The sequence below is a fragment of the Candoia aspera genome, chromosome 2 (assembly GCF_035149785.1).
Source record: "Candoia aspera isolate rCanAsp1 chromosome 2, rCanAsp1.hap2, whole genome shotgun sequence".
Lineage (NCBI taxonomy): Eukaryota > Metazoa > Chordata > Lepidosauria > Squamata > Boidae > Candoia > Candoia aspera.
Window position 1 is genome coordinate 216,242,420 of NC_086154.1, and position 26,460 is coordinate 216,268,879.

Here is a 26,460-nt window from a genome sequence, read left to right on the forward strand (position 1 = left end):
ATTAAATAACATTCATTGAATTGTAACTGCTCATTAAAATTATCCATTTATAAAATTAATTAATAATTAATTAATAACCTTCTCTAGCAGAAAGGGGAAAGAAGAAAAAATGTGTTGAAGATATAGCGATAGGATAGGATGGAAGAGGACAAAACAGGGTAAAGGTAAGGCTAGACACAGAAGAAAAGGCAGGAAATGTATGTAGCAAGTTCAGTGGATGTTTGTCCTGGTCTCAGTGTAAACCTAAGCATACTTACTTTGCAGTGAGACCCTATGAGTTCAATTACTCTTAATCTCAGTTTAGGACTCCCATTCCTGTTTGGACATTATGAATAGTCAGTCATGATCCGTTCTTTATTACTCCAGAATGCAGGATAAAAAATATGGATTTATTAGAAGCATATGCTTTGGAAACCATGCTGCTCCTGCCAGGGCAAGAGCCAATAGCTATGACCAAAGGATTTGCAGGGCATGTTTGTTGCTTAGACATATAACTAAAGGTGCTTTGCAAACTCCCCCAACTTGTTTTGTTTTTGTTAGCATATTTTTTATTCTCAGGGATTTCATTAAATTAAACATGGAAAAATGGTTGATTTCTTGATACAAATAACTATTTGCTGAAGGACTACAAGGGCATATTGTGAAATGAAGACGTTAGATTACAGAATAGCCATAACATCCTTAATCAGACCTTCTTAGACTTTTTCTTTGAGGCTTGCTTCTATCAATATGTACTAAATTGTCTCATCCCCATTACATCAACCTGCCCCACCCGGTCATGCAGAGGGGGCGTGCTACGGACCCCGTCTGCAAGAGAATTCCATCTGGGGGGGTCCAGGAGGCGGGCCTTCTCTGCAGCAGCTCCCGCCCTTTGGAACATCCTTCCCCTGGAAATGAGGTTAGCCTCCTCCCTTCTGGACTTCAGAAAACAGTTTTGTCATCATGCCTGGAGTGGGGAGAGGAAGAGCCATTCTTGGGGCTGGTTGGTTCCCTAGTCCTGCCGGGACCGGTCTTGTCCCCTTTGGGTGGAATTAGATCTGTCGTTACCTGGATTTCATTATATTTTATATTTATATTTATTGATTATTGATATTATTTATGATTTTATTGAATTTTAAATTGTTTTATTGTGAACCGCCCTGGGTCCCCCTGGGGGGGAGATGGGCGGTGATAAAAATATGATAAATCAATCAATCTTAAGTTCATCTACAGTGTCCTTTTATGGATCCAATATTCTTTTACAATCCATGTGAAGCAAACTACTGGTGATTCGAAAATATCCTAAAGAATGACCTGTGGTTCAACTGTCCAATGTGACCAAGCCATTCATTTTTTGCTCAGCATGGGAACCTGCTTAGAATCACCTGGCAAATACTGTTATATCCTCTTTTATTTTTATTGCTGAAAGATTACTGATACTACATTGCTATTCTATAATGACTTTTCATTAGTTAAATAACTGACTTCAGTTGACTCTTACCATACCTGTTTAGATACGGGCTGATAAAATTCAGGACCCCTTTTGAGATTATTCATTATATTGGATTAATATTTTCCCAAAATAAAAGACCTTATGTTCACCCTGCTTTATAGACTCATTTTTTATCAACCCTGGCTTTCTTAGTAGGAAAAAAAATAAGCATTTAAAGTAAGAAATCCAGTGGCTGCTTGAGCTCTCTACCTGTACTTATAAGGGAGATCTTACATCTCCCAGTTTCTCTCTCTCTGGTAAGAAGAGCGAGAAAAGAAATTTCAGGGAACAGATAGACACAACTTCTAAGGTGGGGAATATTATAAAACTTTGGAAGCAGATGCATGAAGAAAAGTAAGCAACATATTTTACTTTCTTTGAGTGAAATAGCGCAGTCAGTTCATGATATGTCATTATTGTATTATATTATATTCAATACCACTGCTGCTATTCTCACTTTTTTGTACTATAATTGTTTTGCTTACTATATAATTATTAAAAATATCATTTGAAAACAAAGGCAGCACTTTCCCAAGCAGCTTTAAATACACAAAAAACAGATACATCTTTGAATTGTTGCTAAATCTTGATGTTCAGGTTACCTGCGCTCTCTTCTCCATGTCCTGACATGTACCGAGTTGTTCCTCCATGGCAGCTCTGATCTGTCTCGCCTCATATTCCAATTGCCTTCTAGTCATGTCAGTCTGCAACGAAAACTAAAAACAGAACATGAAATAAAACAATTCCAGTTAAGGATGATGTTAATATCCCATCCTCATAAACTAAACAAGACATATAAATATGTGAATCTAATGTTTATAATGTAAAACAAAAGTTAATTAATGTCATTTTCCCAGTATGACATACCCAGATACACAGAAAGAATGAGAGAATCTATAAACATATGAAGGGCCTTGAAAATATTACCAATATATTTCTGTGGACTTCACAGTCTTGTCTTCAAAATGTTTCAGGTAATGTCATGTTTCAACTGGCATATTTTAACTTAAATAATACTTATTATACGTATGTAGTTGGTACCACTTACATTTTCAGTAAGAGGCAGACTATCTATCCTCTTAGTCAAATTCTGAAGCTGAGCATAATACCAGTCTTTTTCTTTTTCTTCCTTTTCAAGCTCAGCAAGCAAGAGAGATCTAGAGACGAAGAAACAAATATTGTATCAGTTATTATTCTATATTAGCTAACAGATAACAGATAACAATTGTATAGTTATATACAAGTGAATCCTATGTGGAGGAAAACTGATCTACTTAATTAAATTTCTCAGCTTTTTTTCAGTGACCTGATGAGCCATAATTAATAGGACTTTCTTCATACGGTTTTGCTACGTCTGCTATGCAATTTCCAAAAGTCAGTATTTATCAATGTCATTTACTATTACACAAAAAAATTGAGAGAAAATCCCCAAGAATTATCCTTTAACATAAGAAAACTCTAGGTAAGGATATATATGAAAATGTATGGTTAAGGTATACTAATTTAAATATTAGAAAAGGCTATTTAACTTAATTTTTTTAATTTTAAACTTTTTATTTACAGTTTAACAACTTGTTATTTTTCAAATGGCAAGATAATTGATGCTTCACAACTGTTCAGCATTTCAACAGTATCATATATTAACCCAGAAGATTTTAAAGATTAATATACAATCAAAATCAGAGACTTTTATTTTGGGACTGATGGATAAACAATTGGAAAAATCATATGGAACTTTTTAATATGGTAACTGCAGCAAGACTTTTATATGCTGGTGGAAAGACTTGATATTACCTACAATAGAAGAATGGATGGTAAAGTTGATGGAGTTGGCAGAGATGGTGAAATTGACAGCTTTGATTAGAGAAAAAACATTGACTAATTTTATGGCAAATTGGAAGCCCCTTTGGACTTTTTGCATGAAACAGAAAAGAATGAAATTATGATATACAGATTTGATGATTAATAATATTAGTTAACAACAGAAAAAACGGATGTTATGTTGTAACCTTAGAGTAAGAGTTTAATGTAAGGTTTACTTATATCTGTTGTAAAAGGAGTTGGGAGTTATTCCTTTTCTATTTCTGTTCTTTTCTTTTTTTCTGCACTTCTGTTCTCTTTCTCTTTATTAGTTTCTGTTAGATTTTACCTCTTTGTTTTAAAATTTAATGAAGTTATTATTTAAAAAAGAATTTCAACAATATATAATAGTCACACTTCCCTGTTCTCTTTTGAATTGAAAGACAAATGCAGAAAAGACATGTAACATGTAATAGAAAAGCAAGTGTAACTAGTGTTATTTCTAAAGAGCACATCTGGATTGAATGTCAACATAAAATAATACATAAGACGACCAATAGCATTTTAAAAAATCCTTGAATAGATTTTTTTCTATGCATACAAATAGAAATAAAAAACTGAATAAATTTAAACTGAATATTCAATAGCTCTAAAAGAAGCAATACATAAAAACATTTTCCTTGCAGCTCAGATTACATTAACACATGCAGCTGCATAATAATGTTTTTCAACTCAGTAAGCCACAGTTAAGGCCTACCCTGTGGCGGTAAGAGCGGCAAAATGTCAGTATTTCTCAGCTCTTATTGCATCCGCAATAAGAGAAAGCAGCCTGTTTAGGATCACCAGATCCCTGTTGGGGAAAGGGGGTCCAGAAATTCATCTACAGGGCTGTGCTGAGGTGTTTTCGGGGCATCTGGAGGATAAAATCGCTCGGATTCGGTCTAAGTTGGACTCAAAGTGTGAGACATGATCTGGGGAGATGCCTGGGGAACGTACTTACCCAGTTATCTGGGAACAGTTTGATCCTGTTGAACTTGAGGAAGTGGACAGGATCCTCTGGACTGTAAATGCCACCACCTGTGAATTAGATCCATGTCCCTCCTGGCTGGTGAAGCCAGCTCAGGGGGTGACGTGTGGTTGGGCCCAGTCAATGGTAAATACATCCTTGCAGGAGGAGGTGTTTCCGGCGGCTTTTAAGCTGGTGTATCCCCTCCTCAAGAAACCCTACTGTACTGGACAATTTTTGTCCAGTCTCCCACCTCCCCTTTTTGGGGAAGGTGGTTGAGAAAGTGGTGGCACTGCAGCTCCAGAGGATTCTGGATGAAGCGGATTATCTAGACCCCTTGCAGTCAGGTTTCAGGCCCGGATATGGAACAGAAACACCACTGGTCGCACTTATGGATGATTTCTAGTGGGAGCAGGATGGAGGCAGTGCATCCATCCTGGCTCTCCTTGACCTCTCAGCAGCTTTCGATACCATCAACCATGGTATCCTTTTGGGGTGACTCAGGGAGTTGGGGGTGGGCAGCGTGGTTTTGCGCTGGTTCACATCCTTTCTCCAGGGTAGGTCCCAGTTGGTGTTAATAGGGGAGGAGAGATCAGGTCTGCAACCCCTCCTTTGTGGGGTGCCGCAGGGTTCAGTACTCTGTCCACTCCTTTTTAACATTTACATGAAACCGCTGGGCGAGATCATCCATCTCCATGGGATGAGGTATCATCAATATGCCAATGATACTCAGGTATACATCTCCATCCTGGGGGAAGGTGGTGATGCTGTGGCTGTTGGGGTCTGGATGGGGGACAACAGGCTTCAACTGAACCCTGGTAAGATGGAGTGGCTGTGGGTTAACAGCCCCTTGCTCCTAGGAATTTGCCATCTTTAGTTCTGGATGGGCTCGCACTACCCCAGACAGACCCGGTGAGTAACTTGGGGTTCCTCTTGGACTCACAACTCCTGCTCGAAGAGCAGGTGGCAGTCGTGGTCAGAAGAGACTTTGCGCAGAAGAGGTGTTGTGTGCCAGTTACACCCTTTCCTGGAGCGAGAGGCCCTTCAAATGGTCACTCATGCCCTGGTCATCTCCCATATAGACTATTGTAATGTGCTCTACATGGGGCTACCGTTGAAGAGTATCTGGAAGCTTCAGCTGGTACAGAATGCAGCCGTGCGGGCAATTTTAGGTGCTTCAAGATCAGCACATATAACACCTTTGCTCCGTGAGCTGCATTGGGTGCCGGTTTGCTTCCGGGTCCAATTCAAGGTGTTATCACCTTTAAAGCCCTACATGGCATGGGTCCAGGTTACCTGAGGGACTGTCTCATCCCCATTACATCAACCCATCCCACCCGGTCATGCAGAGAGGGCATGCTACGGACCCTGCCTGTAAGAGAATTCCATCTGGTGGGGTCCAGGAGGCATGCCTTCTCTACAGCAGCTCCCGCCCTTTGGAACATTCTTCCCCCAGAAATGAGGTTATCCCCCTCTCTCTTGGACTTCAGAAAAAAATTGAAGACCTAGTTTTGCCATCATGCTTGGAGTGGGGAGAAGAATAGCCGTTCTTGGGGGCGGCTGGTTCCCTAGTCCTGTCTGGGACCGGCCTTACCATCTTATGGGCTAAATTGGAGCTGCCGTTACTTGGATTTGACTATATTTTATATATTTATTGATTCTTGGTATTATTTATGATTTTTATTGAATTTTAAATTGTTTTTATTGTGAACCTCCCAGGGCCCTCCTTGTGGGGGAGATGGGCGGTGATAAAAATATGACAAATAAATAAGTAAATAATTAACAGCACCCAACTTAGATGGACCTAATTTTTAATGCAAGAAGCTTCATTGATAAAACTTTAAACAAACATTTTCAGACTTGGTGAAAATATAAATAATATTTCTTCAACATGCCATGCCAGAGCTAATTGCTGTAAATATTTTTATGTGATCCACACATTTCTGTCTGGGGGAGGGAGGGAGGCAGACAGAGCAAGGTAGAACTAGTTTAAAGTTTCACAGATTGATATAAAACACACATCTAGAATTAAAATTACCTCTCTTTCTCTAGTTCTTCTAGATAACCAGTGCTTTCTCTACTTCCGTTCATAAAACCTCTTCTGGGAAATGATCCCATGGGAACAGGGCTGCATTCACCTGATCGACTAGAAACTGATCCTTCTCTGCTTCCGTATGAACGCATGGATATCTTTGGCCTTAGCTTCACTCCAGGGAAGTTATTGCTATCCAAATTCAGTTCTGAGCAGAAACAAAGAAAATTGTTAAGTCAACAAGAAAAAGTCTTATATAATTTTTTCTGTTATGCCATTCCCTTTTCAGGTAAGCAATGTGATGCAAAAGGCAGAAGGGGAATATGAAATAATAAGCAAAAGAAACTCAAGGCATGAAATAAGAGAAAAGGAAATGCAGCTAAATCTAGCTTGCCCCAGCATTCACTCTATCTTTCCACGCCTTCCTGTCCTTGCAAACAATCCTTCTACCATGTCCATACATGAGCTGATTCGTACACTGCCTTTTTTCTTTAAACTAAACACTTCCTCAATATTCCCCTTCTTCTCAACTATTCTGTCATTCGAGCATGCACTTTTGTATTTCGCCACATTCATTCAGCACCAATTCATTCCTGACCCTCTTTTCTTGATCTATTATTTCTCAGGTACCCCATTTCCATTGCATTAAACTTATTTTTATGTTTTCTCCCAATATACCCAATTCTCATTTCCATGTAACAAAGTGGGCTGAAGCACAGCCATGTTCATTTCTTTAACAAGCATTCATTCCACACACAAAGTCATGTATCTTCACACTACCACTACCCTTCTTTGCAATTCTTTTTTTATTGCATAAGCTTTGACAAATTATTGAAACAGAAATCACACACAAATACTGTAAAGATAAAACTACCACTACCTTTTTACCAGCATTTGCACCTCTTAAGATTTCTCCATCTATTTTCCCATCTTTAGGAAATATTCTACCAAGATACACGCATTTATCTACTTGCTCTAGTTTTTCAATACAGTTTGGTGAATTTCTCTTCTAGACAAAAAGATAAAGCAGGCAACAAATCTTCTAATACTTCCTAAAGACAAAATATTTTCCTACTAAATTGAAATTAGTGTAAATTAGGGTTAGAATTATTCAGCCAACTGGCAGTCCATTTCCCTTCTACTAAATAATGTTTTATTAGGCATCTCACAAAAGGAATAAATGTTTTCAAGTTGCAAGAATGAGAATTAATTTATCCAGCACTAAGTATTACTATGTCTAAACATTATAAACTCTGTTAAGTATGAAAGCTACATTGCCAGTGTTATCATATTTGGGTGACAATTTGAGAAACTATTTTTTTTAAAGAAAAAATATACCTTTGGCTCCCAATGTCAGCCCTCCCTGATCTCACAGAAAGAATTAATGGACACTTGCTTTGCTAACTGGTGTAGTGTTCTTCCACATTTACCTTTAAGACGTTCCAGCAAATCAATCTGACCAGATGAAGCCATTGCCTCATCTTCAATACTACCTTGCAATTGCTTCAATACCTCCTGGAATATAAGGAATAGTATTATTCAGAAAATTAAGCAACAATGAAATATAAAGTTTATTATTTTGTAGTGCTCCCACTTTGAAACACATCTTTTGAATTTGGCAGGAACATCTACAGAATTATTTTATTTAGAATGAGAAATTGCATAATAGAAAATGTTACACATCTTTAATTCCCAATAGCTACGGTTTATTTTCAGTACAGATTGATAACTTTTCAAGAAATGTATATACGCTTAATTGATGTCTTAATGCTTTTACAGAATGCAATATGCATATGAGAATACATGTTGTGCTTTTAGAATGAAAATAGCAGATCAATTCATGTGCATTACAATAAAAATATTATGAAAATCCTGTTAACATGTTAAGATCAAAATTATTGTTCTCAATTGCTAAGTAAAATACACTGATGGAAAAAGCAGACAGTGATGTGAGTACTTAGATTTGGAGTTACAATTTGGATTCTTAACTGGATGTTTCATTATTCAGCAGGGAGAATGTTCTTGTTGTTTTAATTTATGACATGGATTCATCTCTCCCTCAAGTCTATGTTAACATACAATAGGATCTCAAGATGGCCATCTACTCAACTCCACCCACCCAAACTTTCTTTAATCGACCCCATGATTATTTCATAGGATGTTGAAGTCACTGAGCACAATCTTCTTGGTGCTTTAAAAAATATTATTTTAAAATATAAATTCATATAATTCATTGTTTTGTCTACAGAAGATGCAGCTACCAATCCACAGTGATTTCTCCCCTTTCTGCAGCAAGTCCATGTAACATAGCCCATCCATTTTTTATGGGTACCCTAACTTCAGGAAAGATGTTTCAAAAAGCACAGCTGTTTTGGGATCATAAACCAATATTAATGAAGAGGCAGCCCTACACACATTTTAAATGATGCACAGCTAATAATTAAAAATGAGTTGTGATAAGATACCGCACACTGGCATACATTTTTAATCCCTTTTTATATGCACTGTTGTTCTCCTGTTATGCATATGATCACCAGACTTAAAATCCAAAGCACATATTTTAAAACTGATTTCTCTGTTCCTGATGCTGAGCACCACTAGAGGAATGATAAAGCTATTCCAAAACCTGAATTACATCCAAGTAATGATTTTTTTTATGTTTGCTTGGCTATTAATATTTGTCTCATGAGTATCGCCAGTTTTATCATCTTTTGACACAGTGTTTTCCTGCCAATACTTCATAAATCTGGGAAATTAGGGGTAAATGTGTTTAATAAATGCTCTAAGGAAGACAAGAGCCCCAGATTTCTCTTCCTCAATTCCCCAAGAATACTCTGCACCAATGTTTCTTGCTTTGGTTAATATTCAATGGAAATCTTCTGATCACCTCTAGTGAGCAGCTATTGAAGACATGATATTCTATAACTCTCACAGAAAAGAAGTAGAATTTCAGAAAGTCACTACTGAGCAGTGATTTAAAAAAACTCCTATTTTTTTCTCTGTTTCAGAACAATAAAGGGTGACAGGAAACTTGTGGGTCCAATACTACATGACCAAGAAATTTTGGGTATATTGGTCATGCAATTACAAAACCACCTCCTGCCTTCTTTTCAACTTCAGAATAAAGAAGGGTGAGATGGAAATCACAATGCATCTGTAAAGTCTGATCCCCTGTCAACCTTATTTCTGCATGTTCAGCATTAGAAGTGTCCTGTTATGTGAGTACTTGCAACTCAGAGGAAGCCAGGAATGGCAAGCAAAATAAAGGAAGGAATGGGGCCTTTTGGTAAAGAGAAGGGCAGAAAAATTGACTTTGGGTAGCTCCCAGGAAGTTCTGCTGGCTGAATCCACCCCCCCTCCCCAGCCAAATATGGATAAAAGTATTGTGTCTGCAACAGCCAAAATCAAAGTTGGGCAATCTTTTGCCAGATTTTTTTTTGGGGGGGAAGTGCTACATTTAATGGAACAGTTAGACTTGCATATGTAGCTGTATCATGGAAGGAGGTGGGTCTGGGATTTTCTGGATGGAGATTTGGATGTCTCTTTTCTCTGCTTGTTGTACCAAATTTAGGGCCTTATAATTTGGTTTATATGTACTTCCTACCTCAAAACTTAATTTTAGCAACAGAAACAGAAAGGGATGTAGAACCTACAAAGACACAACTGAAGGATGCATTAAGCCCTGGATCCAGTGTTTGCCCATTCCTTATATACACCCAGATCAATTCTACCTTTTCCGTCTGGACCAGTATTTCTCAACCTTGGCAACTTTAAGATGCATGGACTTCAACTCCAGTTGAAGTCCACTCATCTTAAAGTTGCCACAGTTGAGAAACACTGGTCTGGACTATTAAACAGCCCTTAACTAATTTTAGAGTTTCAGATTTATATAAAGATGAGGCAATAAATTGTTCTGCTGAAGGTTCATTCTCTTAGTCTGAAAACGATGGCAAGCTGTCAGGTAGCTTGAATACAGGATCACTACAATCATTAAGACAAGTGAATCAATCAAAGTTTCTTAATAGTTTTCTTTATGCAGAATATATTTCCATTAATTTATGAGCAGCTATTTGCCTTTCACATCCACATATAGCATTCACTGAGGTCTCTTAGAAATTATACAGTAAGGCTATATTCAGCTAATGTCATAATGCAATATACATGACAGAATATTACTGCTGTGAGGTAAAAAAAACAGGCCAGCACATGAGTTTAATAAAAATGTTCTTTATCATATTTTTACATCATGGTATCTGATATTAAAAAATTACTATAGTTCAGCATCTAATAGAAAAATAAGGACATACTTGCCTATTTTAACAGGTATTAAAAAGTAGAATTTAAGTGCAACTTTACAAAGTCAGTGCCTAGGATGATTCTCCAACTCAACAGCTTCTGAATACCAAGATGAAAAAAAAACTCAGTGCCCAGAAATATTTTTGCCATAGAATGCTCTTTACTGCATTTTGCAACGATATGACTAGGTAGGTAGTTAAGTAGGTAGGTAGGTAGATAGACAGACAGACAGACAGATAGATACCCTCAGAGTCTTGCATTTTTCTAAGCCAAGCTGCGTTGGTAATTTCCTAATTTGAGTGCCTGATCCATTTATGCATCAGCTTCCCAGCACCAACAGCAACTAAGGAGGGAAGTTTTGGAAGAATTTGGCAGGGCCATGCCCTGTATAAAACAACTGAAGGTAAGAGGTAGGTAGTCACTCTCCATTTTTGATAATATTTCAAATGGTTAATGCTGGGAGACAGACTAGGAGAGATTATGACATACAGGTAGTCCTCGACTTACGATGACAATTCGGACTGGAATTTACATCGCTAAGCGAAGCAGTCGTAAAACGCGACTGCATCACTTAGAGATGGCAATCCTTGAAGTCCTGGTTGCCGTTGTTAATTGAATCCCACAGTCATTAGGCGAGGCAAATCCTTGCTGGCTTTCCACAACCAAAGACAGTGGGGAAGCCAGCGGGAAGCTGCAAGTCCCAGGTAACTGGCTGCTGCCAGGTGGAGGAGGGAGGGGGTGCGTGGAGCTGCGGGGGAGGGTCAGGGAAGGTGTGCAAGGGGGTGAGGGGGTGCACAAGAGGTGCCATGCGGGTTAGGGAGGGTGCATGGGGGTGTGCGAGAGGTGCCATGCAGGTCAAGGAGGGTGCATGAGAGGTGCCATGTGGGTTGGATATGTGGGGGTGTGCAGGAAGCACCATGCAGGTCAGGGGAGGGTGCACGGGTGTGCACAAGAGGTGCCATGTGGGTCAGGAAGAGTGTGTGGGGGTGTGTGAGTGGTCAGCATGGTGTGAGCGCCGAAGGGCTGAAGAGGGTGCGTGGATGGGGGAGACTTACCCCAGCAATTTGCGACCTTCCATGCCAGCCTTCCCACTGACTTTCTGGGGAAGCTGGCAAGGGAGGTTGCAAATGGCAATCACATGATCGCGGGGTGCTTGGCGACCGGCCGTAAGTGCGAATGGGTTGCCAAGTGTCCAAATCGCAATCATGTGACCATGGAGTTGCCGGATGGCCGCAACTCTGAGGACCATTGTATCCACCATTTATTCAGCACAGTTGTAATTTTAAACAGTTGCTGAACGAATGGTCATAGGTCAAGGACTACCTGTAATCATTTGTTGTGAGTTTAGAGCCTGACCAGCATGTAAATTGCCCAGGGAGATCTCCATTGATAATATAGAGGTCTTGTTTGTAGCTCACCCAGGCCAATCACATGCCTGCTAAATTACACACAGAGTCCAGAGAAACCCTGGAAATGAGTGGAAGGGGCAGTGCCATTTGTGCATCAGGTCACTGATGAAAGTGCCTATATAGGTCAACATCCTTAGCTGCCAGGTGGGTGTTAAAGCTGCCTCCAATTACTGTATGTGCCTGAGGGTACTGTTCTATATAATAGGCAATATATACATCCCCCTCACTCCAAAGTTTTCTAATCTGTTTATGAAGGTATAAGTGGGGTAAGTACAGTTTTATACATAGTATTGCATGTTGATTAACGTTTCAAGCAGAGTCACCACAGCATGAAAGGGAAGCTGAACTATATTAGCTGGCAAGTTGATTGAAACTAAAAGACCCATGCTTCCCTTAACCCTAGCCTTTCTTTAGTTTGGCAAGACCATATTAAGACAAGCAGAGAAATCATCGATGTAATTAAAGTCTCCTGTAACATCAAAATATCAAACTCTTGGGAAAAAATATAAAAGACGGATTTGTAGATTTAGCTAATCATCTTGCAACGTTCCAAGATAGTAATTGCAGTAGGCACTTGTGAAGACTCAGGCTTCGGGGGTGGGGGTGTCTCTTCCCCTCTATTCAATATACATGTTGAGGCAGCTTTAGGGAAGGCAAAGACAGCTCCTGCTGCTACGGATTTGAGTGGAGATATACTGTCCTGAATAGGGGCCCTTGAGAAGGGACTCAGTTTTGGGAGCAAGGTAGGTGGACAAGTGTCAATATATAACCTCTTGCTCCAGTGGGGAGGAAACAGACTCTCTCCTGGACAATGTGTAGTATACCTTCTCTGAAAGTGTGGTATAGGGTGGTAGTTCAGGATTTCCCCAGTTTTCCTCCTTAGAGATATTGTGGGAGAACTGCAGGGACGGCATGGAAACTGGTTGCCTCTTCGAGGGGGTGAGCTGGTAACAGTATTTGCTGCTTCTGTGACTTAAGGCTGGGAGTTCCAAAAGTTTTGGATGATTCGTGCATAGCCTTGTAGTCCCCCAATGTTCCTGCCAAATCTATCTTTCCCCTCCTGTTTGGGGAGATTCTGAAAGAGTTATCTCTTTGGGGGCCATTATATGCCTGATGGTAGTTAGTATTCTTAATTGCACCGTCAATTTCTGTGATAAAGATGGGATTGTCATCACTTTCTGTTCCTTGACTCTTTTCTTTGCTACCTACCCTAATCCTACCTATATCCGCTATTCGCAAGCAGGTCTTAAAGGTTGGCGAATACTGAAAACACTTTTGTAGCATGTTTGAGGTCTGAGGAGCTCATTACATAGTTGGGTAAATTTTCTTGGAATATGGGCTGATAAAAGAGAAAGAGATTACCAGTCTTCTGTAAAAAAAAGAAAAAAAAAAAGGAATTTGGATGCCCAAACGCTGGTTGAACATCAAATTGCACCTTTCTGCATTGTAATAATTGGCATGGAGATAAAATCGCTTAAGTTTGTCTTGCTCCAGTGCTCCAATTGTGCTAAAAATTTCCTATGCAGAGGACTACTTCATTGTTTTGCAGCCTCCTTCTGATTTTTGTGATGGACACCCTTATGATGGTTTAAGTGTTGGGAGGCTAGCGGTTATAACGTTCCTAAGTATTTTCTCCTCTGCTCCTTCTGAAGGGAGCCTACATTTTCAATTAGGTCTTCAGTTTTTTTGGTCCACATAGTCCAGTCTCTTGAAGAGTTCTGATGGGGTGTCTACCTGTTTGGTGAGAATGGCCATTATAGTTAAGACTACCAGCCACTGTTGCATGGTTGATGAGACAGCTATAGTTTTGAATCTCTTCCAAGAAAGAGGTAATATCAGATTGTGTTGAATCCTTATTTTCTTTAGTCTTGAGTTTAGGGTACGTCTGAGGTCCCTGTTCTAGTTCCCCACCATTAAGTAATGATGATTCAGTGTAACTGCAGGCTCTTTGGCTTAAAAAAATTGATCTAGTCTAAGCTTTTTGCCTCCTTTAGTACCCAGCTGCCCAGACAGTGTTTCAGTGTTTAAAGGTGTTTCTTTACACCTCTAAATGTTACCCTGAGAGAAGTGACTTTTGCTGTCTCCTGCCTCCCTTTCCCTTGTTTCTGAGAAAGGAACCCCACGCTGAGCAGTTATATTTAATTTACGCTCGTGCTGGACAATACCGACCATACCTTACAGTTCCAGGGGTAAGATTTTAAAAACCAGCAGAAAAAGCTTGGCATTCTACCATGAAAGTGCTGGCAGAGAACTCATGCTGCCTTGTTGATTCTTGCCATTTACTTACAAACAAAAATGCCGTACTGCGAGTAAACTTAATCTTCCACTTATCTTCTGTTCCCTAGAATTCCTTTATTATTAAATAATTAAAACTAAGTTTTTGAGCCTTAAGTTCTAAAAAGTTAAAAAGAAGAAAAATCCATTGCAGCTTCAGGCAGTCCTACCAAATTGGGGCTTAAAATAATGTGCGGAGTAGTTTACAAAGAGGAATGAAGGGCCCATTGAGGCTGCTTCACTCCTAGTTGAATGTTGGAGTTGATATGTAACACTAAAAGTACTGTCCCAAAAAGGAGTTAAGACATAAAATTTAAAAACTCAGAAGCTGCAACCCACACAATACCTATGCAAGTTACTCAATTCCAATATTGCTGGGCCTACCTTTGGGTAATGAAGGAAAAAGTTTGAGAAGAACATGTCTTCCCTTAGAATATGTTTTCCCGAAGTGTAGATTTTACAAGGAATTGTGCTCAGCCAAGTAACACAAAAACATGAAGAAGCAGCTCTCCACCATTACTATGGCACAATCGCCAATTACTTTACTTAAGAAATTGTAACATATAGGTATATGTCATATAAACCGCCCAGAGTTGCTCTCTGAGTGAGATGGCTGGTGACTAAATTAGATAAATAGAAAGACAGGTAGGTAGGTAGGTAGACGATAGATGGATGACAAAAGGTATTTATCCTTCGAGCTTCCTAAAAAAAGCACATTATTTTCTATCAGACAATGAGTATATGATTCTTTTCAGCTACCTTGAACATTTGTAAGAAAGAATATGAATGTACACACACACACACACAAAATAGGTCTGGCACAACAGGGATTTTTTTAAAATCAATTTTTAAATCAATTTTTTAAAAGCACAAAGCTGAAATCCATTGCATTATGGAAAAAATTCATGGAACCGCACAATCTGAACCACAATCCCAAAGTACTTTTAAAGTAAAATGATTTTTATACCTTCATATTAGATGCTTCAGTTTCCAGTTTTGTAAGATGATTTGAATTATCTTCCAGTTCTTGTCGAAGATTTGAGTTCTCCATTTTTAATGCCTCTACTTGTTTTAACAACTGATCATATGACACTGCAGCCATTCTGGGTTACCCCAGGACCTGAAGCAAATACAGGATAAACATTTGGTTTCATCTGCTCCAAGAAGCATCATGAACTATAAAAAAATTTATAGGGCATTACTTTAGTTCTAAATAATTTAACACCACAGTTTTTATACATCATAAAAACAGCTTTATTTAATTTGTAACAAAAGTTTTTATTTTTATGATAAGGTAAACACTTCATCAAATGAAGTTCAACACTTGGTCACTACATTCATGCAGGTTTCTCAACAGTGTTAAAAAAGTGATTTACCATTGCTTTTTTCTGGGATTTTTCGGGTCTAGCCAACAGCCCTGGTTCCCAAGTAATCCCCTATTTAAGTACAAACCAGAGCAGACCTGCTTAGCTTCTTAAATCAGACAAGATCAGCTAGCTACTCTGACTTGTGATAGTCCAATCCATATTTTCAATTCTCTTATTTCTTTAAAATTATCATAAAAATATTCTGAAATAGTAAGTTGTAATTTAAACCAATATTCACTGTAATGCTGTCCAACTGACTTGAATACTTTTACTTCAGACAATAACATTTAAGACTATATCAAACTATTCACCAATGAGGAATTTCCAATCCAAATTTTAGTACATGCATTTTCATATAGACAAGTAGTATGTTTGAATTCATTTTCAAAACCAGAACAATAATTCAGAGAACCAACTAACAAGCTGTAATAAATGGACAAACCCCTTTCATTCAAGGTGCTGTGCTTAAGTGTGAGTTTCCCCCTTAACCACAGTAACTGCCTGCCAGGACCCAGACACACCCAATTTCTCACTGTGGAAGTAGGGATGAGAGTTAATAGTTACCTCTTGGAAGAAGGAAAAGATGTCCACAGTCTCCCTTACTACTAAAACATGCCTGATAGTATGCTGACAGCATTTCTGAACCTGGCAACTTTGAGATGTGTGGACTTCAACTCCCAGAATTCCCCAGTCAGCAAGCTGGGGGATGGAAGGAGAAGAACATAACCGAAGAAGAATATAAGGTTGTCTTCAAAAACTGTGAGAAATACTAAAGTTCAGAGTGAACCAAGGCTTGCAAGAGATACCAAAACCAAAAAAAGGCTATGTTAAAAATAAAAGGAAAGCCAGAGAGGATGTAGGTCCACTGTGAGAAGAAAGTGGTGAATTGATAATGGATGATGGTGAGAAGGCAAAACTTCTGAACTCGTATTTTATGCCTGTCTTTTTTCCAAAGGTAAACAGAGCCTTAGCTGGTCATTATGCCATGGGGAGAACAAAAGAATTGTAATTTAAGATAGACAAGGAGAGACATAAGAGAGAGAACATAGCTAATTTAAACAAATTCAGGACCAGATGGATTACAGGTAGTCCTCAGTTTATGACTGCAATTGGGACTGGAATTGCTGTCACTAAGTGATGCGGTTGTAAAGTGCAATGTCATGTCACCATGAGTCAGGCCCAGCCCAAGAACAACGAAGAGTCAGTCCAAACTCCAGTTCTTTATTTGCTCACAATGTATAGACAGAATCTTGCCAGACTAAAGCTACTCTACCTAACCTAAGGGGAAATAACCTGGGAGACTCTAGGGCGGGGCTATCCTGAACCTCTTCATTTTCCTACCATTGCCTCTCAGACTGTGCGTCCTCTTATCTCCTCCACCTCCTTGGAATGTGCTCCTTCCTTCCTGAGAACCAGTGACACTGCCAAAATCTACCACACCATGCTGCTTAGCAATGTCAGTTCTGGCAGTCCCAGCTGCTGTCGTAAAGCAAGGACTGTGCAGGTCATTAAGCGAGGACCTCACATGACCACAACTTCCAACTTCCTGCCAACTTCCCCATCGACTTTGCTTGTGGGAAGCCAGCGGGGAACATGAGAAATCATGATCCTGTGACCATGGGGATGCTTGAAATGGCCAGAACTCTGAGGACCAGTCATAACTACCACTCATTCAGTGCCGCTGTAAGATTGAACAGTAGTTGAATGAGTGGTCGTAACCTGAGGATCACTTTTATATCTCAGGGTACTGAAGGAACTGTGACCACAGAAACACTTTTAGTAATCTTTTGAGAACTCCTGGGGTACTGATGAGGTCACAGAAGCCTGGAGGATAGCAAATGTCATCCCAATCTTCAGAAAAGGGAAGAAATAAGACGCAGGAAATTACAGACTTGTCAGCTTGATATTTATGCTGGACGAGGTATTTTAAAATTATTATCGAGCAGGTTTTATAAGCACTACAACTAGCAGGAGTTAGAATGGGTTTGTTACAAAGAAATTGTGCCAGACTAACCTAATCTCTATCTGTGACAGTTATAAACTTAGTAGGTCAGAATAATGGTGTAGACATGGTGTATCTGGATTTCAGTAAAGCTTTTGACAGAATACCTCATTATATCTGCATTAATAAAATGGTAAAACATGCCCTAGATGATAACTATTGTTAGACTCACAGTTGATTGAATGACTGTACTCAAAGAGCACTCACGAATGGTTTCAACTTCAGCTTGAAAAGAAATATTGACTGAAATGCCATAAGCCTCGGTCTTAAGCCATGCACTGTTCAACATTTTTATCAGTGACCTGAATAAGGAAATTAAAGAGGTATTTATAAAGTTTGCAGACAACACAAAGCTGGGAAGGGTGGCTAATGTTTTACATAGAGAGATTTAAAACAATCAAGACAGACTTGAGCAGTGGGCCAAAATGAACAATATAACAGACAATGTAAAACTCCGCAGGAGTTTTCTTTTAAGCATCTTTTAGCTTACAGAAAAGATGACCGAGGGGAGCATTCTGTAAGCATCTTTTAGCTTACAGAAAAGATGACTGAGGGGAGATACAGCAGCAGTTATACCTGAAGGGCTGTCTCACAAAACAAAGAGTGCTTATTTTGGTACCCAGAGGGCAGAATCAATAGTTAAATTTACAAAGGAAAAGGTTCAGGTTAGATATTAAGTGGAACACGCTACCATATGAAACGGTAAGTTCTCCCTTGCTAAAGGGAGAGGCTGAATGGACATCTGTCAGAGATAGTGGATCCTGTATTGACTAGGGGTTAGATTAGATGGCCTCTAAGGTTCATTTGAATTTTATGAAAAATGGATCTGCTTCTATGTGGCTACAGAGAGGATGGTAGGCAGTAGCTTCACCAGTATGCCTGACGGCAAGTACCTAAATGAATATTACTGTATGTGACTAGCATTCCATTTGAGAATGCTACCTGAATACAATAGACACACATATTTTCCTATTTTTCTCTAAAAAGATGAAATTGAATAGAAACAGAAATCAGAGAATGCACCTAATGAAATATGGTAGAATGTAAGTGATATCTTAATTCTAAAACAGTAGGTATTAGGTCATGAATGAGCAACACGAGACCTCTGGGGAAGAAATGGTGAACTGAAGACAGCTCCGCTGAGAGTGTAGCTGATGATCACAGCAGAATGAAGAGCCAGCAAGTGGATCAGCTCTTTGGGATCCCTCTCCAGACAAGGAGAGGACTTGGGATCGTCCACAAGTGCTCCAGACAGTTGCTCCTTATGAGGAGACTGCAAGACAGCGGTCTCCAGTGGATTTAGAGCTCTGGGAGACAAGGGAACGCCATCTTTGCCCAAACCATGGTCAGCGCCTTTATGGACACAGGGTTCACATGCCTCCTTTTCTAATCACTTTTGGAAACTGCTTAACTGCTTTTCAGTTATTAGGAACCTTTATAATGACACATTTTACAGTACCTGGTGAATTTCTTTCAATATTTAGCAAAAGAAGTTTTAAATACAAGTTTAAGGACTTAAAAATATTTTTTTGAATAAACAGAAAAAGGGTGATTAGAACATTGATTCTGGAAAGTTACAAATAGACTACAAGTCCAGATCGATTTGAAGTAAGATTCTGAAATTAATTATAAGAATCCTTCCCATGGGAAAATGCTGTTGTTTTGAATTCTTAAAAAAAATGATAGGATGGGACTTTAAAGGTTGGACACTAGATGGAACCAGAAAGAACTAAAGATTACAATTAAAGGAGAAGAACACTTAAATTTGACTAATACGGAACAGAGCAAAATACTTTAACATTGGATGTATTGAGGGATATTTGTGAACAATAGACCCAGAAGTTAATTTTAAGAGTGTCTGCCATCATAGATAGACTGTGTTTAAAATATGTGATGGGAGAGGAACAAGTTACTTTACATCTGACAAGATTGAGACTGATCTGAAAGTGGATTTAAAAATGACAGGCTACAAGAATGATATGGATAAAGATGCTACACTGGATATACAAATGAAACTGGCTGATGTCTTAATAGTTAAAAGGGATATACAAATAACAAACCAAAAGAGTGAGCTGGATAACTTTTCTATATTGGATATAGCCTTGTCAAAGTTTTGAAGAATTTTGTGAGAAGGGACAAAGAAAAAAGAAAAAGAAAACAAGTTTTAGGACATTATTTGAATGGATTAAAGATCAAGATTGTTAAAAGTAAAAGGAAGGAATATAAAATCAGTTTATTTGATCAGGGTTAAAATAGACACATTATGTTATTATCTCTGGTAACCCTTAATGGACTTTTGCTGACCAAGACTGAATGACAAGATTTTAAGGAATTGTTTATAGATAAGAGATGAGATATGGGAAGAAGAAATCATGTGTTGTATTTTAAGGGAAGGTGATGAGTTACTAAAACTGTTTATACTTGTTGTGATGAAAGGGGAAGTCATTTCTTTATATATATCTTTTCTTTTTCTTTACTATATTCTTATTTTTCTTTCTTTTCTATTTTTCTTTCTATTTCATTTTTATTTTCTGCACTTACTATTTTTTCTTTTTATTCTTGTATTTTTCTTAGCTTGCATTAGTTTTTATCTTTTTAATTGTAATGTTTAATAAAATTACTATTAAAAAATGAATGAGCAACAGGGTATTTTGGATAGGAGTATGGCTAAGCAATTTCCTTGATTCCAAGAACTATGTCAGATGCTGCATGATGATCAGAAGGTATGCATGTGTATACAAATATTCCATTCATACCAGGGGCATGACTGAAGGAAAGCTTAATTCACAAGTGAACTATGAACAGTAAGTAAAATAAAAAATCAAATGCATTTTCCTTGCCGATTAGTTTTGCTCCCATACTTATTAATTCATTATGCTGGCCTAAATAAGGTCCATGTGTGTAAGTGTGTGTGCGCTTGTGTGTGTATATAAAAACAAATAACCTAGAGAGAGAAATCAATTAAGATGTGAGGGAATGTATAAATCTTTAATTTAATTTAAATACTTAATAACACATGTGATTTAATTTAACTTGAAACAATTAACACTGATTTCTTTATGTTTATGTTTTTAATAGCCTTGCCCACTCTGGCAACTTGCTCTTCCTTTTGGTTGCTGCTTGGATAGAAGACCAGTAAAAAATAACAGAATTAAGGGTTAGTCTGGAAAGTTTTTAAAAAATCCCCAAAGAAAGCAATAGCAAACCTCTTCCATAATATTCCCAAGAAAACTACACAGACATATCCATGAAGTCACCAGAAGCTGAACTCAAACTTGAAGAGGTTACTTTCCATTCCATCTGGAATGTGCTTTCTAATACCCCATTCAAAGATTAAATATGGCCCTCATTCTGTATAAAGCTACATTTATATTATGAATGCAAAATGTGTAACCCTTCAAACTATTACTTCCAGCATCTTTGACCACTGGCTATACTGACAGAACCCACTGAATAAGATTTCAGATGGTTTCCATCTCACCCCTTTCCATTTTGTACTTGGGTGTAGGAACTGCAAATTCAGTAACTTTTGTTATTTAAACTTTTAAATCCATTTTAACAGCAATATTCCAAGAAAAAAAAAACACTGCATACAGCTAAAACATATCTCCCTCACAAGTTCCTAAAAATCAGATTTGCCCCACAAAAGCAATTTAGTATGTTCCCAAATGGATCAGGTTTTAATGAAAAATATATTAGGTGACAGACAACATTTATAGTTCATTTTCCTCCAAGGGTAAATTAGCTAATAGAAAACCTCTCTCTATCTCTCCCTCTCTCTCACACACACAACAGACACACACACATGCTGTTAGCAGCGATCATAGAAAAAAAAATCTAAAAAACTTCCAGGCCAAAACCCATTATTGCAAGCATTTGTCAAAGCACTTGCAAGCTGACACCTTGCACAGTAAAAGATGATTGCACAACTTGAAAACTACTTGGTAGACATTTGCATCAAGAAATACATAGATAAATATATGGTAAAAAATGCAGAGATTATATGCTGGTCCCACTGTACACAGAGAGACCAATTAATGTATCAAGAGGCTCATCCATACTGCTTTTCCATGCTGAATACATTTCCTTATTTTAGTAAAATGGTTAGGGTTAGGAGGAGTGAGGACTTATACCCTTGATTTTGTCTTTTTATCCAGAATAGAAAGTGTAGATGATGAAGTGCTGACCGCTAAAGCAACACCTTGGCAGGAACTAAAGAAACACAGGAACTGGATGAAAGAAAAAGACTAGCTTGAAAAATGAATGTTGTAAAGAACCTACAAAGCTCCCTGTACTCCAAGGAAGATTTTCAAGGAATAGCTGGGAGAGAGGGAAGAGTTTAGTATAGAGCTACCATTCAGCTTATTTATCTCTTCTAGAAGGCTTATTTATTTATAACTGGTCCTAACGTGAAGGTGATCTCTTGAAGAGATGAATCACCAACTCCTATAAGTAAGTCTTTTAGCATTCACAGTTCAGGCCACCAGCTGGAAGTATCAGTTGGCTTGTACCATCCAGGAAGGATAAGAGGCCATATTCTATGTAGCAACTTTCAAAAATAAGAGAATTCTTAAAGGTAAGACAATATGAGTTTCAGTAGGAAAATGCATATGCGAGAAAGACAATCATTTTCCTTCACTTCAGTTAAGAGATAGTGAATCTCAAGTAGCAATTCACAACAATTTCCTTGCTGAATGTAGATTACAAGATTTTCATGACAATATTAGCTGACAGACTGAAGAAATGTGTCTCAAATATTATACATATCGACCAAACTGGTTTTATCCCAAAGAGAAATATAAAGGACAACAGTAGGTTAATAATCAATACAATAGAACATATAAACCAAAAGAAGAAAGCCGCACTAATTTTTTTTGGACGTGGAAAAAGCCTTTGACAACTTGCAGTGGCAATTCCTGCTGGCAGTACTGAACAAAATGAATCCCAGAGAAGAGTTTCAAGCTTGGGTTAAAAGTATATACCAATGGTAAAAAGCAACAATCTCTTGGCAGATTTCCAAATCAGCAAAGGCACAAGGCAAGAATGTCCACTCTGCCCTTTACTATTTATCACTGCAAGAAAAATAATGGCAGAAAAAGTCCAAGGTGATAAACAAATATCAGGTCTCAGCATTTGTGAAGAGGAATATAAGCTTAAATGTTATGCGGATGATGTAATATTAACTACCATAGAACCACAAAAGGCAATAAAACAGTTAATGAAAACAATTTATAATTACGGAGAACACTCTGGATATAAAATCAACGTTCAGAAAATAAAAACAATCACAAGATTTTTAACACAAGGAGAAATTAATTTTCTGCAAGAAGAATCTGGTTGTCAGATAGGCTACTCAGCGAAATACCTTGGTTTGCAACTGACAGGCAACAATCAAGAAATATATCAAAATAATTATGTTAAATTATGGCAAGAGATTAAGAGAGATCTTGAAAGGTGGAGTAACCTAAAGTTATCTTGGTTAAGATTTGTACTGGTCAGTGACCGTAATAAAATGAATTGAATTGGTTAAGATCTATTGCAATAATCATAATGAATATATTACCCAAGATAAACTATTTATTTCAAATGGTGCCAATCAGAATATCAGAGAAACTTTACAAGAATGGCAAGAAACTGTCACTAAATTTATATGGAGTGGGAAAAGACCCAGAGTCAAACAAAAAATTCTATGTGATTCCAAAGAGAGAGGTGGTCTCACCCCCCCCCCCAAATTTCAAACTGTATCATAAAGCAAGCTACCTGTCATGGATAGAAGATTTGGAGATAAAATCCCCAAATAGCAGAATGGCAATTCTGGAAGGAGCCAGCTTAGCTAATGGACTTCACAGATATCTATGGTACAGAGATACGAAGGAGGATAAAAATGTTTTAGGACATACTAGTAAACAAAAATTGATGAAAGTATTGAATTCTACAAAGGGAATAATAAGCCCAACAATTTCACCTCTAGCTTCTCCCTCAAAAGCTTTTATGTTGGAGATAATTACAGCAAGAAAAATGTAATTACATATGCAGATATGGTTTATTCAGACTTTACAAACAGACTCACAAGAACTACTTAATGAAGGCTGGAATATACTATGGTTAATGTATTTACAAATTGCTGGAAGGATAAAATCAGATCTCAGGAAGGAAGAGGGATATTAAGAAAAAAGAATTTGAATTGCTCATACAAAACACTTGAGGGAATGATATTAAAGGCAAAACTGAAATACTTTGGCCACATAATGAGAAGACAGGACACCCTGGAGAAAATGCTGATGCTAGGGAGAGTGGAAGGCAAAAGGAAGAGGGGCCGACCAAGGGCAAGATGGATAGATGATATTCTAGAGGTGACAGACTCATCCCTGGGGGAGCTGGGAGTGTTGACAACCGACAGGAAGCTCTGGCGTAGGCTGGTCCATGAAGTCACGAAGAGTCGGAAGTGACTGAACGAATAAACAACAACATACAAAACCAATTCCATATATTAGGGCACATATATAAACTTTTACTTAGATATGATACAGAGACAGAACAAACAAACAAAAAACTGTATGACAAAACGGATGCAAAATTTCAAAGAAACAGTTACAACACAGCAATGGGAAGAATTATGGACTAAACCTAAAAAACTTACACCAAGTTACAACCTAGAACATTGGTACAAAATGTTCCACAGATGGTATATAACTCATCAATAATATCTAAGGTAGACAAATTGTACAGTAGTAAATGTTGGAAATGCCATGAAACAGAAGGAACATTTTATCACACGTAGTGAACATGTAAAAAAACCCCAAAAGTACTGGAAAGAAGTACAATGCAGAAAATTTTGAAATTTAAATTTGAAATGAAACACAACTTTTGTTACTAGGTATAATCTCAGAGAAAAATCAGTAAGAAACATAGTAATTGAATAAGATATATGCCTACAGCAATGAGAATAAATTTTGTTCAATATCGGATGCAATTCCAATGGTATCTGATTGGGACTTAAACTTGGAGAATACACAAAACTAGCAGTATATGTACACAACAGAAGTTTAACCAAATTTAAGCAAGAATGGTTCCCATACATATAACACATCACACAGCATGGAAAATATAAATCATTTACAGTCTGGCTTTTAAGGGGGCCTAAATGTCTACAAATATTGCAAATTAGCAGATGTATAAAAAGGGGGAAGTCAGAAATCCAAAAGTTATTTTTTTAATTTCCTTTTCCTTTTCTTTTTTCCTTGTTAAATTTGCTTCATTTATCTATTTCTATCTTTTATTAACATTTTATATATACAGTGTATATAAACACATTTGTGTGTTAGTGTGTGTATATATATATATAAACAATACAATGGAGACTTTAACATGAAGCAATCAGTTTAAGATCAAAACCTTTATCATATAACAAATACTTTGAGGAAATTCACAGTGGTTCTTTTTTTCAATGTTATACTCAACTATGGATGAAAAAGTCAATTTTATGCTTGTAAATTAATATTGATACTATTTTTCCTCTTCTCTATTTTCAGCACTCTAAATTTTCTAAACAATAGAACGTTAATAATCTCCAATTAATATTGTATAAACATCACTGTATTGGAACAATGTATCAAGATTTATAACAATATAACAAAAGGCAAAGAAAAGTAGCAATTTCACTGATAGCATTCAGATAAACCATCTGCAGGAAGGATGATGGAAGGATAATGAGAGGGTAAGATTTGAAAGTAGAGAGAGCACTGAAGTAATTTCTAGTGGAAGATACCAGAAGGCCAAGGGCAACACAATTTAAGACTATGAGACAGGATGGAATATGATGCAAATTGTTAGCTAAGTGATTTATCTTACCTATGAATAATACTACAAATAATATTTTGGCAACAATTGATTCTGTCCAACAGACAGGAATTGACCTCATTAAATCCTGTGTAGTAGACAATCTAAAAGAAATTGACAAAAGAAACAGCAGTACGAACAGATGTTTATATGGGAAGCCAATTTTTATATGCCCTGACACTGTTAGCACATAAATGATTCCTCTGCCAATCTATTTTACAATGACTAGGTTTGTATATACACTAAGCCATAATGCAATTTTGTGTGGTTTTACCATAGCGTAATGCGTAAACTTACCCATTGTAGCTTAGTGCTATACGTAAGCCAAGCAACTATGGTTTATTCAACAAACCTTAGGTTAAAATCCTACGTTGCTGTTATGTCATCCCAGACAATTGTTTTTAACTATGCTTTGTTGAATAACATACAATCAATACTATATATAAACAAAATAATGTCTTTTTTGTTCAATTCCTAGTTTGCTTTATTGTATTTTTTTTTAGTTTGTTCTTGCATTTCTATGGATTCGTTGGAGATTTGGGCAGAGCACACAGACAGAAATAAGTGAGGAGGCTTCTGTGTATTCCTACTGGTACAGAACATTAAACCACAAGTATAATCAACCAACAGAAATGTTTTTAGACTTCGGTTTACTATCCTGAAACAAACCATGATATATTATTCCATTGCATTAAGCCAAGAACAATCTACATTATGACCTGTTCAAATGAGTGAACCAAGCCAAGCCCTCCTCTAATACAGAATTCCAGCTTTGAAACTGTTTCCCAGAGACAAAATAGGGCTCCCATATAAGTTGTCTTCTTGCAAAAGTGAAGGTACAGAGTTTGTGCAAACAATCAGAGTGGGAAGTGACAACTTCAGGAAATAAGAGATGAGCTTATCTCAAAAGGGTGGATAAACAATTAGATTCTTAATGTAGCTATGAAACATATTAAGCCACAAA

At 37.6% G+C, this 26,460-nt stretch overlaps 1 protein-coding gene across 1 annotated transcript in view; it reads right to left on the reverse strand.

Moving 5' to 3' along the window:
- APC (APC regulator of WNT signaling pathway) overlaps window positions 1-26,460 on the reverse strand; it is a 78,970-nt gene that overhangs the window by 36,320 nt on the left and 16,190 nt on the right. Inside the window, exons 3-7 of the mRNA XM_063295331.1 lie at window positions 15,256-15,408; window positions 7,740-7,824; window positions 6,316-6,517; window positions 2,520-2,628; window positions 2,074-2,187 (exon numbers count right to left, since the gene is read on the reverse strand). Of these exons, the coding sequence (XP_063151401.1) occupies window positions 2,074-2,187; window positions 2,520-2,628; window positions 6,316-6,517; window positions 7,740-7,824; window positions 15,256-15,390 (645 nt within the window). The 5' untranslated portion in view covers window positions 15,391-15,408. The remainder of the gene's footprint in view (window positions 1-2,073; window positions 2,188-2,519; window positions 2,629-6,315; window positions 6,518-7,739; window positions 7,825-15,255; window positions 15,409-26,460) is intronic.